Below are 17,614 nucleotides of genomic sequence, written 5' to 3'. Positions count from 1 at the left end.
TGCAGGGACGGACTGGGGGAGGTTGGCTGGTCATGGGAGGTTGATTGTGGGAGTGCACTGACCATCAGGGGGCAGCTCCTGCATTGAGCATCTGCCCCCTGGTGCTCAGTGAGTGTCATAGCGATCAGTCGTTTGGTTGTAATGGTCGCTTAGGCTTTTATATATATAGACTAGAGGCCTGATGCACGAAAATTCATGCAAGAGTACGCCTTCTTTCCCCAGGCTGCCGGCACTAGCTTCCCTCTGGCACCAGGGACCCAAGCTTCCCTCCTCCAGCTGCCTGCAGGCACCCAGGACCCAGGCCGGCTTCTCCTGGGCCGCCAGCAGGCACCTGGGACCTGGGCTTTCCTCCCACCAGCCAGCCACAGGCACCCAGGACCCGAGCTTCCCTCCCTCAGGCTGGCTGAAGGCACCCGGGATCACAGGAAGTTTCCCCCAGGCCAGCCACAGGCACCTGGGACCGCGGGCGGCTTCCCCTGGGGCTGGTCCCTGGCTTTGTCAGGAAGGACATCCAGAATGATGTCTGGAAGATGTCTGGTCTAATTAGCATATTACCCTTTTATTAGTATAGATAGTACTTGAAAGTCCTAAACACAATAAGGAGACAAGAAGAAGAAATAAAAGGCATTCAAATTAGAAAGGCAAAAGTAAAACTGCCATTATTTGTAGATGACATGATACTGTATGTATAAAATCCTAAAGATTCCACCATAACACTACTAGAACTGATAAATGAATTTAGTAAAGTAGCAGGATACAAAATAAATATCCAGAAATTGGTTGCATTTTTATATACCAATAATAAACTGTCAGAAATGGTAACTAAAGATAGGAACAAGATGGCAACATAGAGACTCGCTGGTATTCGTGACCTCCCACAACCACATCAAAATTACAACTAAAATACAGAACAACCAACATTCAGAACCACATGAAAGCTGCCTGCATGGAAGTCCCACAACTGGAGAAGTAAAGAAAAAAGCACGTTGAGACTGGTAGGAGGGGTGGAGGTGCAGAATGGGCTGATCTGGCACCCACGTGGGACTTTTTAATCCAAAGATTGTCCCTGTGGAGGCTGCTATGAGAAGCAAAGGGTCCCAGCCTCACACCAGACCCCCCACCCAGGGTCCCAGAACTGAGAAGAGAAGTACCATAACTTTGGATTGTACAAACCAGTATGGATTGTGGCTGAGGGACACAGAGGCTGCCAGAAACCAGGAGCCCCTTTTAAAGGGTTAGGCACAAACTTACTTGGACTCACTTTCTCTGAACTCCAGCACCAGGAGGCATTGGGGGACCCAGACATATATGGGAAGGAACTGAATTGTCTGGCATTGGGGCAAGAACTCGGGGGAGGCTTTCTACCAGACGGAGATACTCACAGGGGTCATTGTTCATATGCTGAGACCTGCCCTGTCCCAGGGATGACTGGCAACCATATCTGAATCCCCATCAACCTGAGCACACTGTTTGCTCTGCCCTGGTGATTCCCTGAGGCCCCATCCCATCCAATTTGCAACCCCACCCAAGCTGTTTGCAGCAGCTTTTCCATATGAATGGCCTGTCCTGGCTCAGGCTTCAGACTTTGCTAAAATCTCTCAAACAAGTTGCAGCTGGTGTCAGTGTGCTCCAAATCCTAAATAATAAAAGGCCAGCCACCATAAGCATAACGACCAGAATAACCAGAGACCAGAACCACCACGGCCCCTCGCTGGGCTAGCCCCTCCCCCAAGAAAGCAGTTAGGGGCAATCAGGCAGGCAGGCAGAGTGGTTAGGGGTGATCAGGTAGGCATTCCAGTGGTTAGGAGAGATCAGGTAGGCAGATGGCCCCTCGCCAGGCTGGCCCCGCCCCTAAGTAAGTGGTTAGGGGTGATCAGGCAGGCAGGAAGAGTGGTTAGGGGTGATCAGGTAGGCAGGCAAGTGGTTAGGGGTGAGCAGGTAGGCAGGTGAGTGGTTAGGGGCAATCAGGTAGGCAGATGGTCCCTCGCAGAGCTGGCCCCTTGCAGGGCTGGCCCCGCCCCCCAGCAAAGAAAGAGGGAGACCCAGGCCACTGGCAGCGACTCTCTGGCAGGTGTGCGGTTAGCCTGCAGAGGGAAGCCCAGGCCAGCCAAGCCATCACATCCCATGCCTGTCGCCTGCAGAGGGAGGCCACCAGTGGCAGGGGAGGGGGGGCAGCACTGCATAGATGGCAAGCAGTGGCAGTGGTGGGGGGTGGGGCCAGCTGCCTGCAGATGGGGGAAGGAAAGCTCCGATAGGCCCTGATCTCAGGCCAGGCCTAGGGACCCTACCCAAGGGGTCCCGGATTGTGAGAGGGTGCAGGCTGGGCTGAGGGACCACCCCCACCCGCCGAGTGCACGAATTTTTGTGCACCAGGCCTCTAGTCTATCAATAAAAAGTCCAAGACCTGGCACCAGCACCAGCCTGCCTTGTTTCACAGCTGGGCCTCACCTGGGCACTTCCAAACCCTATAAAAATAGGAGGAATCTGCAGATCTCTCTGTAGCTTCTGCCACGTGGTTGACTTTGCATCTCCCTGGAGACCCAAGAGCCAGTACACCCAGTGGACAGCTTCAAACCATACCAGGTTACAACTCTACACATCCACAAGTGACACACTCAAGGGCCAGACTCAGTGAGCTCCATAGCCCTACTGAAGCAAGTCCTGCTTCACAGGGGTGTTTCCTACACAGCAGCTCTCCCACTGTAGTCACAGCCAATTGGCCTGGTGGTCAATTCCTTCCAGTGACAACAAAAGCAATCAAGTCTCAACTACAACAAAACTTCCACATAGTCCACAAAGGGGTGCACCTAGAGTACCCAGCTCAGGTGACTGTGGAGGCAAAGCCACTAGGCATTATAGGACACCTACTACACAAGACCATTCTACCAACTCCAGAAGACATAGAAGCTCTATCCAATACATAGAAAAAAATACAAGGAAGCAGCCAAAATGCATAGACAAAGAAGTATGTCACAAATTAAAGAAATGGAAGCAAGCAAACTACTGGATACAGAGTTCAAAACTATGGTTATAAGGTTACTCAAGAATCTTCATGATACCTTCAAGGGACTTAGTGAGACTTTCAAGGATCTTAGTGAGAATGCCAAAGACATGGAAAAGAACTAGTCAGAAATTAAGCATACACTAACATAAATAAACAATAATTTACAGGCATTCAACAGTAGAGTGGAGGATTCTGAGAATCAAATCAATGATTTGAAATACAAAGAAGCAAAACCACCCAATCAGAAGAGCAAAAAGAAAAAAGAATTCAAAAATATGAAGATAGCATAAGGAGACTCTGGGACAACTTCAAGTGTACTAACATTTGTATTATGGGGATGCCAGAAAGAGAAGAGAGAGAAAGATATTGAAAACTTATTTGAAAAAATAATGACGGAAAACTTATACCTGGTGAAAGAAATAGACTTACAAGCCCAGGAATCACAGAGAGTCCCAAACAAGAGGAATAAAAAAAACAACAACACAAAAAAACCCCAAAAAAACCCCACACCAAGACACATCAAAATTAAAATGCCAAGGGCTAAAGACAAAGAGAGAATCTTAAAAGCAGGAAGAGAAAAGCAATTAGCTACCTATAAGGGAGTACTCATACAACTGTCAGCTGATTTCTCAACAGAAACTATGCAGGCCAGAAGGGAGTGATAAATGCTCAAAGTGATGAATAGCAAGGATTTACAACCAAGACTACTCTACCCAGCAAAGCTATCATTTAGAATTGAAGGTCAGGTAAGAGCTTCACAGACAAGAAAAAGCAAAAGGAGTCCATCACCACCAAATCAGTATTACATGAAATGTTGAGGAGTATTCTTTAAGAAGAGGAAAAAGAAGAAGAAGAAGAAGAAGAAGAAGAAGAAGAAGAAGAAGAAGAAGAAGAAGAAGGAGGGGGAGGGGGAGGAGGAGGAGGAGGAGGAGGAGGAGGAGGCGAAGAAGAAGAAGAAAAATGAACAAAAAATGGCAATAAATACATATCTATCAACAATTGAATCTAAAAATCAAAATAAATGAATTGGAAATCTAATAAACAGAATTAGCTGGTGAATAAAATGGAATCAGAGGTATGGAAATGGAACAGACTGATGATTCTCAGAGGGAATGGGGTTGGGGGGGCAGAAAGAGATTAAACAAAGATCTGATATGCATATATGCACTACCTATGGACACAGACAATAGGGTGGCAAAGACCTGGGGAGGGATGGGAACCAGGTGGAGGAGGCCAATGCAGGGGGAACGAGGGGGGGGCACATCTGTAATACTCTCAACAATAAAGATTTTTTAAAAAAAAGAAATGGAAGCTAAGAAAATAATTCAATTTCCAATTGCATAAAAAAATACTTAGGAATAAATTTAACCAAGAAGGTAACTGTACTCATTTTCCCAGCCAGGTGACTCAGTTGGAGTGTTGTCCCATACACCAAAAGCTTTCAGGTTTAATCTCCAGTCGGGGCATGGACGGGAGGCAACTGATTTATATTTCTCTCTCACATCAATGTCTGTCTCTAATATTGGTGTTTTTATCTCAGGCTCTCTCCCCCTTCTCTATCTCTAAAATCAGTAAACATATCCTTAGGTGAGGATTTTAAAAAAGGCCTGTACTCAGAATATTATAAGACACTGAAGAAAGAAATTGAAAAAATATAAATAAATGCAAGCATATATCGTGTTCATGGTTAAGAAGAATTAACATCATTAAAATGTTCATGTTACTCAAGGCAATCTATAGATCCAGCACAATTTCTATCAAAATACCAATGCTGCCCAGGCCAGTATGGCTTAGTGGTTAGAGTGTCAACTTGAGCACCAAAGAGCACGTACCTGGGTTGCAGGTTTGATTCCCTGGCCCCAGTTGGGGTGTGTGCAGGAGGCATCCAATCAATGTGTCTCTTTCACATTGATGTTTCTCTCCCTCTTTCTGCCTCCCTCCCTCCCTTCTTCCCTTCTACTCTCTCAAAACAAACAAACAAACAAACAAATACTAATGGTGTATTTCACAGAACTGGAACAAGTAATCAAAAAATTTCTATGGAACCACAAAAGACCCCAACTAGCCTCAGCAATCTTGAGACAGAAGGACAAAAATTTAACATATCACACTACTTGATATCAAACTATACTACAAGGCTATAGTAATAAAAAACAGCATGGTATTGGCATAAAAATAGACATATAGTGCATCGGAACAGAATGGAGAGCCCAGAAATAAAACAACACATATATAGTCAATTAATATTTGAGAAAAGAGGCAAGAACATACAGTGGTAAAGACAGTCTATTCAATAAACGGTATTGGGAAAATTGGACAGAAAAATGAAACTAGAACACTTTTCTACCCCATATGCAAAAATAAACTCAAAATATATTAAAGACCTAAAGTAAGACTTGAAACTATAAAGCTCCTAGAATAAAACATAGGCAGTAAAACTTTTTGAGAGCTTAAAAATGATGGCGGAGTAAGTGGAAGTTACACTGACACTCTCCCAGGACCAAACTGGAAAAACAACTAAAATATAGAAAAACCACCCTGAAAAATCTAATGAAGACTAACTGAAGAGAACCAAGGACAGAAAGTGGAGACTGCATAGAGACTGGTAGGAAGTGCGGAGATGTGAAAGGGCTCACTGGGCTCCCACAGATAGCAGCTGAAGGTCCGGAGGGATATCTCAGCTGGCGGGGGGGGGGGGGTTCCCACTGAGAACTCTGGGGTCTAAACCCCAAGCTGGGCTTCCCAGCAGAAAGCACCACAACTGAGAAAGGTGCCTACAGAACATCTGGCTGTGAAAAGCAGCAGGGTTGCTGTCTGACAGAGAGAGATGGCTAGAAATGCAGGCACCTCTTAAAGGGCCAACACACAGAATTTCGTGTGCAGCCACTCACCTTATGCATTGGCAGAGGGAGGGCAGAGTCGACTGAGCTGTGTGAGGAGAGTCCAGGGTTGGGGATCTGGTGTTGGAGTTCAGAGGGCAGCCACCCCGGTTTCCTGTGAAGAGTCATTGCCTCCTGCTGCGGAGGACATCTTTATCCATGGACATTTGCTATCCAGGCAGTTTGGCCTTGGGGGGAAGACAGCTGCTCCACCCTGTTGGGAGACCTCTTGACCCACCCTAGGTCCATAGCCTGAGGCAAATCAAGACTGAGCGTCAAATGGACTGCAGGCAGAGGCGGATCTCTGGAGGTGTTGAGTCTATGCCTGATCTCCTTCTGGGGCCAGGGTTAGGAAAAGCAGACCCTGGTGCATATCTTGGTCCTTTCCAAAGACAGAAAGCCCCAGAAGAAGGAGCCACAAGCTGTGGATTGCTGATTGCTCCAAACAGGGTACCCAGCGCCAGTCAGAAACAGCCGCTGACCTTGTCCAGCACTAGAGATTGGAAGTCATAGCAGATCTACCTAATACATAGGCACAAACCCAAATAGGGAGCCAAAATGGGGAGACAAAAAGACAAACCCCAAGTGAAAGAATAAGAGAATTCCACAGAAGAAGAGCTAAACAAAATGGAGATAAGAAATTTATCAGATATAGAGTACAGAATAATGACAGCAAAGATGATCAAAGTGTGAGAAAAGGTATCTATAGTAATAAGAGCCTAGGTGGCCCTCGTGCCCTCGTGTGATCCCTGATGTCATCACAAGATGGCCACCCCCACGTTGTCACAAGATGGCCACCACAAGATGACCGCCACAAGATTTATACTAATAAAAGCCTAGGTGGCCTTCTCACCCTCGTGTGACGCCCTCACGTCATCACAAGATGGCCACCCCCACGTCATCACAAGATGGCCACCACCATGTCATCACAAGATGGCCGCCACAAGATAGCCGGCAGGGGATGGCAGTTGGGGGCCATCGGGCCAGCAGGGGAGCAGTTAGGCATCAATCGGGCCAGCTGGGGAGTGGTTAGGAGCGATCAGGCTGGCAGGCAGAAGTGGTTAGGAGCTAGCAGTTCCGCATTGTGAGAGGGATGTCCGACTGCTGGTTTAGGCCAGATCCTCACAGGCCAGTTTGAGGGACCCCATCGGTGTATGATTAATGAAATAAGAGAATCACCATTTTGCAATCATCATGGTAACAGTTGGTTCAAGCCAAAGTCTTCAATGAATTCTAAAAACTAAAGGGTGAAGATTTGAAGACTAGGCTCTCTGCATAGTTCACAATATTTCCCTGTAAATTACACAATTACTTACAAAGGCAAAAAGACAAACTTTACAATGGAAAAACCTGACAGACACCTTCTTACCATCTCCTAAAATGGGACAAAACCAACATGTGTCTCCCTACATGATGCACTAAGAAAGACATAATGGCACTTCTGTGGTCTTCCTGCCAAAGCACATAATCTGTATCTCATCTTTAACAAACATCAGACAAACCCAAGTGAGGAACAAGTGACAAAATTATGGGCTTGGACTCTTCAAAAATGGCAATGTTGTGAAAAAAAGAGAAAGGCTGAAGAACTCTTGTGGATTGAAGAGATTTATGAGACACGAAAGCTGAATGCAGTGAATAATCTGGAATTGGATTCTGGGTGGAGGGGAGGAAGAGAGTGGGGGAGGGGAAAACTAAAAGGGATATTGTTGGGTTAATTGATAAAATTTGAGTACCAGCTGTGGTTTAGCTAATGGCATTAGATGTCTTGATTTTAATCCTTCTATCATCGATATGTAAGAGAATATCCTTGGTATTAAGAAATGCAGCCTGAAGTCTTTAGGGATAAAGGAGCATGATGTTTACAGCTTATTCTTTTTTTTTTTTCAAGCGAGCCCGTCGGGGAACCATGGCACCCGGGACCCACACGCATTCTCAGGGAGAAACTCGGGACGCAGAAGGTCTTCCTGGCATGTGGTGTCCTCCGTGCCAGCCACCAGGAGGCCACGGTCAGACCGCCGGGCCTGGGTGTGCGCCCACAGAGCCCTGGAAGATCTGCCTGGGTTTCGCTATTCCGTCCCACATTGGATGCGTCTGCGCCTGCCAGGGTTCCCTAAGTCCCCTGTGGGACAAGCGGGGTGCAGCCGCACGACCTCCTTGCATCCCTTCCGAACGGAGGGGCTGGCATTTGCCCTGCACCCAGGGGAGATGGAGGCCCAGGGAGAAGGGCCGGGACCAGCTCTCGGGGCTCCACGCCCATGCTCCCCGCTGGGTGCTCACCGGAGGGCCCTCGGCCCCTGCTGCTATAACGCACAGCCTGCAGGACGCCCTGTCTGCCCGCGGGCCCTGGCGGCCTGCCCAGACGCTCCAGGGGGCCTGGGTGGCCGAGTGGCGCCCACTTATGTACAACTTATTCTTAAGTGGTTTGGGGGGAAGGGAGGGAATGCATGTATGTGTATTATGTAAAAGTAGGTTTACAGTTGTTTGTATGGAAAATCTATATATATAAAAGCCTAAGTAACTGTTAGGACTGGATGACTGGCTGGTAGCTATGATGCACACTGACCACCAGGGGGCAGATGCTCAACACAGGAGCTGCCCCCTGGTGGTCAGTGTGCTCCAACAGCCAACCTCCGTGGTCCCTCCCCCCTGCCTGCTGGCCCCAATCGGCCTGATCACCAGCCAGGCCGAGGGACCCCACCCGTGCATGAATTCGTGCGCCAGGCCTTTAGTCTATAATAATAAAAGCATAATATGCAAATCAACCGAAGGGCTGAGCAGCAGAATGACCATCCAGATGACCACACTATGATACGCACTGGCGCCAGGCTAGCCAAGGCAGGTGCGATGCGATTGGTCAGGGGGCCGCCATCGCCCCAAAGGAGGCCCAGGCCACCCTCTGCAGGGTGATCCATGCAAGGAGGCGGGGGGGGGGGTGGGGATTCCACGATCGATTGCCCACAGAGGGAGGCCCAGGCCACCAGCTGGCGGTCAATAGATGGGGGTGGGGGGCTCCAATTGCCCCAAAGAGGGAGGCCCAATCCATGAACATGGGGGGCGATAGATTGGGGGTGGGGCTCCACAGAACTGGGGAACCGGTTGTGTGTGGCAGTGGATGCGGGCTGCGCCAGGCCAAGGCGGGTGTGGGGCTGAGAAAGAAAACAGACCTGGGTTCAAATTACAGGCAGACCAAACTTGGGGTGAGAAGAGGTCTTCTGCTTGGCTACTGCCCAGCCTGCAGGCTGAGGTTGTCACCTCTGTTCAGGGAGCAGATGGAGTTGAGAGAGAGGTGGGCGGGAGAGAAGGAGGCTTAGAGCTTTGCTACAGCAGTGCTGTGAGCACCCAACCCCAACCCAGGGGTGGAGATTGGAGCAGCCAGTGCAGACCTGAAGCCCTTTCCTCACTGAGAATGAATGAGGGTCCTCAGGACAGGGTCATTTTTATTTCTTACATTTCTTCAAGTCAATTCAATTGATTGAATTTTTTTTTAAAAAAACTTAGCCTTTCCTAAGCTTGTATAGAAAAAAAAATCACCAGTGTGGTATGCTGGTTTTCTTTTGTTCTGATACACACTAAATAAAGCATAAATATTAGTGGAAAAATCATTCCTAGCCCTTCCTTGAATCACCTGGCTGTCTGGCGTGGGGGTGGGGTGGGACTTCAGGCAGCACAGGGTTACCCAGAATCCCTCATTATTGACATTGTTCTGCTCCTTAGGGCAAAGTCCTTAAGGGCATTCCCACCAGGCCAGACCTGCTGGAGCCAGGCTCTGTTGTCAGGGGACAGGTGTGTCAGGGCAGGGCCCCTGTGTGTGCAAGAGATCTGGTAGAAAGTTCCACTGTGGCTGCTGTGAGCCCCTACTATTCTCTGCCTCGTCTCATACCACCTAGCCTTAGTTCAGCTCCTGGAATTTCCCCAAACTCGTTCCCACTTGAGGCTTTCACGCAGGGTGTTCCTGGGTAACTTTCCTTCCACAGGGACCTCTGACCACTGAGGCCCTAAGGCATGCTTCTGTTCTATGCTCTAAAAGTACACTTTGCATTTACCTTGGGAGCGGGTGTCACAAGTGGCAGTCAGGCATTATGTGTAAGGTTATTTGTCTACTGTTCTTCTCCCTGGGAGACTGCCAGTCCTGTGAGGAAAGGGCTTGGGCAGGCTGCAGGGCAGGGGCCCCTCCCCAGGGCTCACAGCCAACTACCACTGCATCTCTTCCTTTCTCCTGCCTAGGGACAAAGCAGCTTCCTTCCATCACCTTCCCTCCCAACTTGGGTTTGGTTATTCCTGCCTCTAGACTTTGACTTTGACCTCTGTTGAATCCTCTGCCTTCTTGGAAAAACAGAGGAAAGCTGCCTTCCTCAAGAGCCACCCGAATTTTGTGCAGCCCTGAAGCTCTCTTTTTACTGCTCCCTTAGCACCTTGGGGCCTTGGGGCTCCTGTGGCTTCTCACCAAAATGGCAGTGGAGCACAGTGGTAAGGGCATTGACTGAGGAGCTGGGGCTCTGTGTTCAAATCAGAGCTGCACAGTTACCAGCTGGGGGACCCCAGAGAAGTGATTTAACTTCTTGCATTGGCTCCTCCAAACACCTGGAGGCCTCATCAAAACACAGAGTGCTGGGTCCACACCAGAGTTTTCCATTCCTGCAGCCTGGAATGGGGCCTGAGAATTTTCCTTCCAAACAAGTGCCCAGGTGATGCTGTTGCTGCTGGTGCAGGGACTCCACTTTGAGAACCATTGTCATAGTTGCTATAGAAGGTACACGGAGATGAGTTAATATAAATCAGGTAGAATCATGTGGCAGGAAGTAAGTGCTAACAACTGTTAGTTATTAATACCACTTACACCAGAGGATCTGAGCTTCTTTATTTTTTCTTGTTTGTTTGTTTATTTATTTTAAGTGAACTTTAAATTATATTTTTCAATCACAGTTTACATTCAATATTATTTTGTATTAGTCTCAGGTGTACAGCATAGTGGTTAGACAATCATATATATTACAAAGTGTTTCTGCCAATATTTCCAGAACCCACCTGGCACCATACATAGTTATTTTACAATTTTAATCATTTTTTATTTTCAACTGTAGTTGACATACAACATTATATTAGTTGCAGCTGTACACCCAAGTGACCAGACATTATATAACTTAATGAGTGATCACCCCAATAAATCCTGAACATATACCTTCACCTTTTTCACCTAACCTCTCAATCCCCTCTAATCTGGCAACCAACAAAAAATTCTCTATGAGTCTGTTTCTGTTCTGCTTGTTCATTTTGTTTGTAGATTCAATTGCTGATAGATATGTATTTATTGCCATTTTGTTGTTCATATTTTTTATCTTCTTCTTAAAGAAGACCCTTCAGCTTTCATATAATACTGGTTTGGTGGTGATGAACTCAGTTAGCTTTTTCTTGTCTGTGAAGCTCTTTATATGTCCATCAGTTCTAAATGATAGCTTTGCTGGGTAGAGTAATCTTGGTTGTAGGTCCTTGCTTTTCATCACTTTGAATATTTCTTGCCACTCCCTTCTAGCCTACAAAGTGCCTTTTGAGAAATTAGCTGATGGTCTTATGGGAGCTCACTTGCATGTAACTAACTGCTTTTCTCTTGCTGTTGTTAAGATTCTCTCTTTGTCTTTATCCTTTTGCCTTTTGATTATGATGTGTTTTGGTGTGGGCCTCTTTGGGTTCATCTTGTTTGAGACTCTCTGTGCTTCCTGGACTTGTATAGGGTGTCCCAAAATTCACGCAAGAAGTACTTTTGATAGAAAACACAGGTTTATAATTAAAAATTGTAATTTTTTTATTGATTCATAAAGTATACAGTATAGGGTTATGTATGGAATAGCACATTGGGTAAATGGCCTCCATGGCTTTGCTGGCACATACGCAAAACTGTGGTCTTCATTGGTCTTCATTGTCCCTGCTCCTGGGCCATAATTGGTACTTGGTAATGCTTATCAAATTGAAGGGATTGAAATCAAAGGGCAACAGATATTAGCATCTGATTCAATAAACCAAGTAAAATTAGGCTTTTATTTTTTTTTGTTGTTGTTGTTAATGCTCACGTAAAATTCAAATCTTGCGTGAATTTTGGGACACCCTATATGTCTGTTTCCTTCACCAGGTTAGGGAAGTTTTCTGTCATTATTTCTTCAAATAGGTTTTCAATTTCTTTCTCTCTCTCTTCTTTTTCCAGTACCCCCATGATGCAAATGTTGGTATGCTTGAAGTTATCCCAGAGGCTCCTTATATTATCCTCATTTGGGGGAAATCTTTTCTCTTTTTGCTCTTCTGATTGGGTGTTTTTTGCTTCCTTATATTCCAAATTGATGATTTGATTCTCAGCTTCACCTATTCTATTGTTGAATCCCTATAAATTATTCTTTATTTCAGTTAGTGTATCCTTCATATCTGACTGGTTCATTTTTATATGCTATTGAGGTCCTCACTAAGTTCCTTGAGCATCCTTATAACCAGTGTTTTGAGCTCTGCATCTAGTAGGTTGCTTGTCTCCAATTTGTTTAGTTCTTTTTCTGGAGTTTTGTTCTGTGTTTTTTTTTCATTTGAGCCATGTTTCTTTGTCTTCTCATTTTGGCCCCTTCCTGGTGTTTGTTTCTATATATTAGGTAGAACTGCTATGTCTCCTAGGCTTGGTATCATGGGCATAGGGTGCCCAGGCAAGGCCAAGCTGTGAACCAAGGCTGGCTGCTGCTAGTGCTGGGCCTGGGACTACTTAGTGAGAGGTATGGGACTTGCTGAGGCAAGATGATGCTTGTTTAAGAGATTTTAAGAAAATCTGAAGCATGAGCCAAGACAGGCCATTCCTGTGGTAAACCCACTGGAAACAGTTTGGGTGGGCCTGGAAGTTGGTGGGACAGGATCTCAGGGAATCACCAAAGTGGGGCAAACAGTGTGAGTCAGGTTGAGGGAGTCTCAGATATGGCACCTGTCTACAGGCTCCATGGGGGAAGGGCTCATCAAAAGAACAATGGCTTCTGCCAGCACTTCTGTCTGGCAGAATTTTGCCCCTCCAGCTCTCACCCTGATGTCAAATAATTTAGTTCCTCCCTCTATGTTTCTGGTGGCTTCCAAGCTGCTGCCCCCATGCTGGAGCTCAGAGGAAGTGAGTCTAAGTTTGTGCAAGGGCCCTTTAAAAGAAACTTCCTGGGACTCCAACAGCCTCCATTTCCCTCAGACTCAAACTCTGCTGATTTTTACAACCAGAACTTATGGTGAATTCTCTCCCTGGCACTGGAATCCTGAGCTGGTGGGCCTGGTGTGGTACTCCTCAGGGGGTACCTTCACAGCTGAGATATCCCTCCTGATTTTTATTCACCAAACATGAGTGTGGCACCAGCCTTCTGAGTCTCTGCCCCTCCGACCAGTCCTGATGTGGCTTCTTCTTTAATTTCATAGTGGTAGGACTTGCATTCAGCTCAGTTTCAGGTGGTTCTAAATGATGGTTGTTCTGTAGTTTAGTTGTAATTTTGATGTGATTGTGGGAGGAGGCAAGTACTGCATTTGCCTACACCTCCATCTTGACTCAGTTATTACAATATTATTGACTATATTCCCTATGCTGTGCTTTATATCCCATAACTATTTTGTATCTACCAATTTATATTTCTTAATCCCTTCACATTTTTCACCCAGTCTGCCATTGCCCCCTCCTCTCTGTCAACCATCAGTTTGTTCTCTGTATCTATGAATCTGTTTCTGTTTTGTTGTTCATTTATATTGTTCTTTAAATTCCACATATGAGTGGAATGCTGCCTATGGTTTCTTCTAGGATTTTTATGGTTTCACAACTTACATTTAAGTCTTTTATACATTTTGAGTTTATTCTTGAGTATGGTATAAGTTGGTGGTCTAGTTTCTTTCTTTCTAACCACCACTGCCTGCCAGCCTGATCACCCCCAACTGCCCACCCCTGCTGGCCTGGTCACCCCCCAAACTGCCCTCCTCGCCAACCTGGTTACCCCAACAGCCTGCTGGTCAGTGCTTCGGTTGTCCCTCACTAACCCTCCTGCCGGCCTGGTCACACCACGCAGCTGCCGTGTGATTGTTACTGTTACTTTTCGGTCATCCCATCTGGTCGTGACAGGCCTAGGCTATTATTAGTATAGATCAATCAACCACTGTAAAAAAATAAAATAATTGACAGTTTGGTGTTTTTATTTGTTTGTTTGGTTTCATTTCTCCATTGACAAAGTTACTCACATTTTAGTATTATAAATAAGTCATAGCTAGTCCTTGCAGTGGTAGGTACAGTGATGAGAAGACATGGTGTTGATCTTAAAATAGTTAGCATTTATTTGCCCCAAGAGTTGTTTTCCTGTTTTGAAACACATTACATTAGGAGGGAAAAAGAGGCCAATGACCCTCTTTGAGGGCGCAGAGTTGAACCCACATTTCCCATGAACAAAGACAAGTGCTTAGGTACAAAATAACGTCAGTTATTTGCACAGTATTGCTATGAATCTACACACATTTTAAATGCATTCAAATATTTTGTATTTCTTAATAACGTCTTCTTAAATTTATTATGTTTAACTAGAGGCCCAGTGCATGAAATTCATGCACTGGTAGGGTCCATAGTGGCTACCGGCTGCTGGCTGGGTACTCCCTCCCTTCCCCTGGCCACCTGCTGCTACCAGCTGGGGCATCCTGCCACCACTATCGGTCAGGGCCTCCCTGCCTTCCCCTGGCTGGCCCTACCCCCTGGTCGAACTACTGGATGGACTCCCGGTCGAGGGGACAATTTGTATACTAAACTTTTATTATATAAGATTTTATTTTTAATATTTCTCTTTTCTTTTTAACTGTAAGAGACCTTCATTGGGTAAATTACAGAGGTAGAAAAAGTAATCCTAGAAGAAATGAACTTAGCAAACAAGTTCTAGAGTTAAAGGAAGGGCCCTTGGAGCTTGGGAGTGAGGAAGCTAATGGTAATGTGGTGGGGGCGGGGAGGGGAAGGGAAAACATGGACATGCTCATGGGAGGGAGAGTGCTCTCTTTTATTTTTCATTATTTTACTTTTTAATGGCAAAATTGCCTTATGGCCAGTTATATGGCAAAAACATTTCTGGCAAAAATTCTTGAAGGAAAGATGCTAGAATCAAGGTATCTAGAACCTCCCAGGACATCACTGCTTTTTGAAGACCTTGTTCTTCCCTCTTTTATTCCTAATGCCCAGCAGTCAGCAGAGTGGTGTCAGAGTGAAGATTTCTCAGAAGCTTCCCTTATCATCTGTAGGATTTGCATGGCTTTGCCTATTGTCCAGTTCTGGTTTCAAATACTCACAGACTAGACACCTGATAAAAGTGGTGAGGTTTTAGTTCCAAGACTTGCCCATATAATCATAGTTCACATAAGTTATCTTCTTCCTTTCTGATATCTGTGGGCTCTTTCTCAACCCTTGGGGGTTCCTGAAACGTCAATGTTCATGGTCGGATTCCCTACCTTTCAAGCCTATAGAACAGTGATGGCGAACCTTTTGAGCTCGGCGTGTCAACATTTTAAAAACCCTAACTTAACTCTGGTGCCGTGTCACATATAGAAATGTTTTGATATTTGCAACCATAGTAAAACAAAGATTTATATTTTTGATATTTATTTTATATATTTAAATGCCATTTAACAAAGAAAAATCAACCAAAAAAAATGAGTTCGCATGTCACCTCTGACACACGTGTCATAGGTTCGCCATCACTGCTATAGAATAATTGGATGGTGAAACTAAACAACAAATACTTTCAAGTTGACCTGTGCCTTTTCCAGCAGGCTGACAGTTCTAATCTGCTTGGATTGAGTCATTGTCATTTCCTAAGAGCTGGATACAGGGGAACTTGTGGAGGAGCTCACTCTGAAACTCATCTGATGTAGAAACTCCATACACTGAGAAAAAACTGACCAGACATTTGAGTGTTCCTTCCAAACTGACTCCAAGCCCACATCCCCTTCATTGCCTCTTTTCCCCGCTTCCCAGATCGGCATGCCTCTTAGTCACCTTCAGAGCCACTAAGAGGCAGGGGGTGTGTCCAAAGGGTGAAAATTAGTTACTGAAGACTTCACTGTGCTTCCCCTTTCACTCTCAGATGCTGCCAGGGTCTCTGAAGAGAGAAGACACCAGGAAACAGGTAAAAACTATTTTTGTTTTGGTGGTTTGTGTGTGTGTTATTTTTTTTGCATTCAACAGGCAAGTATAGAGCAGCTACTGTGTGCCAGGCACAGTTCTTGGGGTTGGTAGTACAATGGGACCCTCTCCCTCTCTTGCTGTGTTATAGCAGGTTGTAGAGGCCTGTCTTTGAGCATCTCCCCTGCTGGGCTTGGTGAGCCTCTGAGAATAGGATGGTCACTGGATGTCCAAGAGGGAAGAATGAACTCAGGGAGGCTGGCTCTGAGGTCCTGAACAGTGTAGCCTTGTCCTGAGTCTTTGTGCCTAATGCCTACTGTCCCTAGCCTCCACACTCCACCATGCTTTAGCAGCCTTTCAATTCCAGGCCTGGAGCCCACTTCTTGTGCCCCAGAGACTTTCTGGAGCTCCTTCAGGTAAGCACCCAGCCCCTCTCCCATTCATCCTGGAATTATTAAGCCAGTTCTCAATGAGAGGGTGGATGCTGGCTGCTGGCACAGCGGCCCAGCTGCTGAAGGCTAGTCTTTGCATGGAATCTGGCCCTTGCCACAGACCTTGTGCAAACTCAAAGGGGTTCCAAAGTGCATCTCTAAAAACACTGACCCTGCAACCCTGCTGAGTTTTTCATGGAAAATGTAAAGTAGTCCCCATGGCTAAAGAAGTATGTACCCTAACCCCATGCTGGGAAATGTATGACACTCCCCCTCCCCCACGGACTCCCCACCCCCCACCCCCCACCATTGATTGAAAGGCCTGCAGTAAAGTCTTATATAACTTTTTAAACCCAGTTTCTCTCAAATGGATCTGACCTTGAAGACTTTTTTTGTGTGTGTGTGTGTGTGTGTGTGTGTGTAACACTATTAGTGCCTACAGAGCTGGTGTCAGCTCTGCCTGGAGAGACTGCACCCGTTCAGATCCCTTACCCCTAATCCCTGCCTGGGCCAAGCCAGCACAACCACTACCCCTGGGGACAGACCCCTTCATGCTTTCAGCACACCAGGTACTGCATACCCAACAGCCTTTGGCAGAAGCCACATAGCTGGTGGGGGGTGGGGGACACTGATGTGTGGGAAATGTTGGCTGGGTGGGTGGGAGGGGCACGGATCTGTGCTGAGAAAGGAGACACACTCTGTGGACACATCCTGCCTGACTCCCCAGGGACGGCATTGAGGGCACAGCCATGCAAATTAAGACTTAAATTTAACTTTATGTAAATGTAACTTTGTAAAAGTATAGTAAGGTGGTGGCCAGCTCACTGGAGAGAGGGAGAGCGACAGAAAGAGGGAGAGAGAGAGAGAGAGATGTTGAACATTGGCAGTCCTTAGACTGTCTGTGGTGCACAGACAGGCTGCTTGTTTATGTTTTTTTTTAAGCAGGATATTTCACATGGCAATTTGGCTTCTCTTAAAACAGTGGAAGATCAGGTAGTGCTGAGCCCATATTCCCACTTGGCCACAATTGGCTAGACCCAGGATCACCTGGTTGATTTATGTTTCCTACCCAGCCCCTAGAGCATCTGAGAGGGACCCCTGGACTTCTAAGTCTTCTCAGACCCCTTAAAGATCTCTCCTGATATCATACTTAATTATTAGGTCA

The 17,614-nt window shown here is 46.2% G+C and overlaps 1 protein-coding gene across 1 annotated transcript in view; it reads left to right on the top strand.

Moving 5' to 3' along the window:
- Positions 1-10,331: 10,331 nt before the first annotated feature.
- The window catches only part of CD22 (CD22 molecule), a 17,224-nt gene continuing 9,941 nt past the window's right edge, over positions 10,332-17,614 (top strand). Inside the window, exon 1 of the mRNA XM_023762359.1 lies at positions 10,332-10,350. Coding sequence (XP_023618127.1) covers positions 10,332-10,350 — 19 coding nt within the window. The remainder of the gene's footprint in view (positions 10,351-17,614) is intronic.

Source organism: Myotis lucifugus, unplaced genomic scaffold (assembly GCF_000147115.1).
Source record: "Myotis lucifugus unplaced genomic scaffold, Myoluc2.0 scaffold_244, whole genome shotgun sequence".
Taxonomy (NCBI): domain Eukaryota; kingdom Metazoa; phylum Chordata; class Mammalia; order Chiroptera; family Vespertilionidae; genus Myotis; species Myotis lucifugus.
This window is presented reverse-complemented; position numbering and strand designations above follow the sequence as displayed.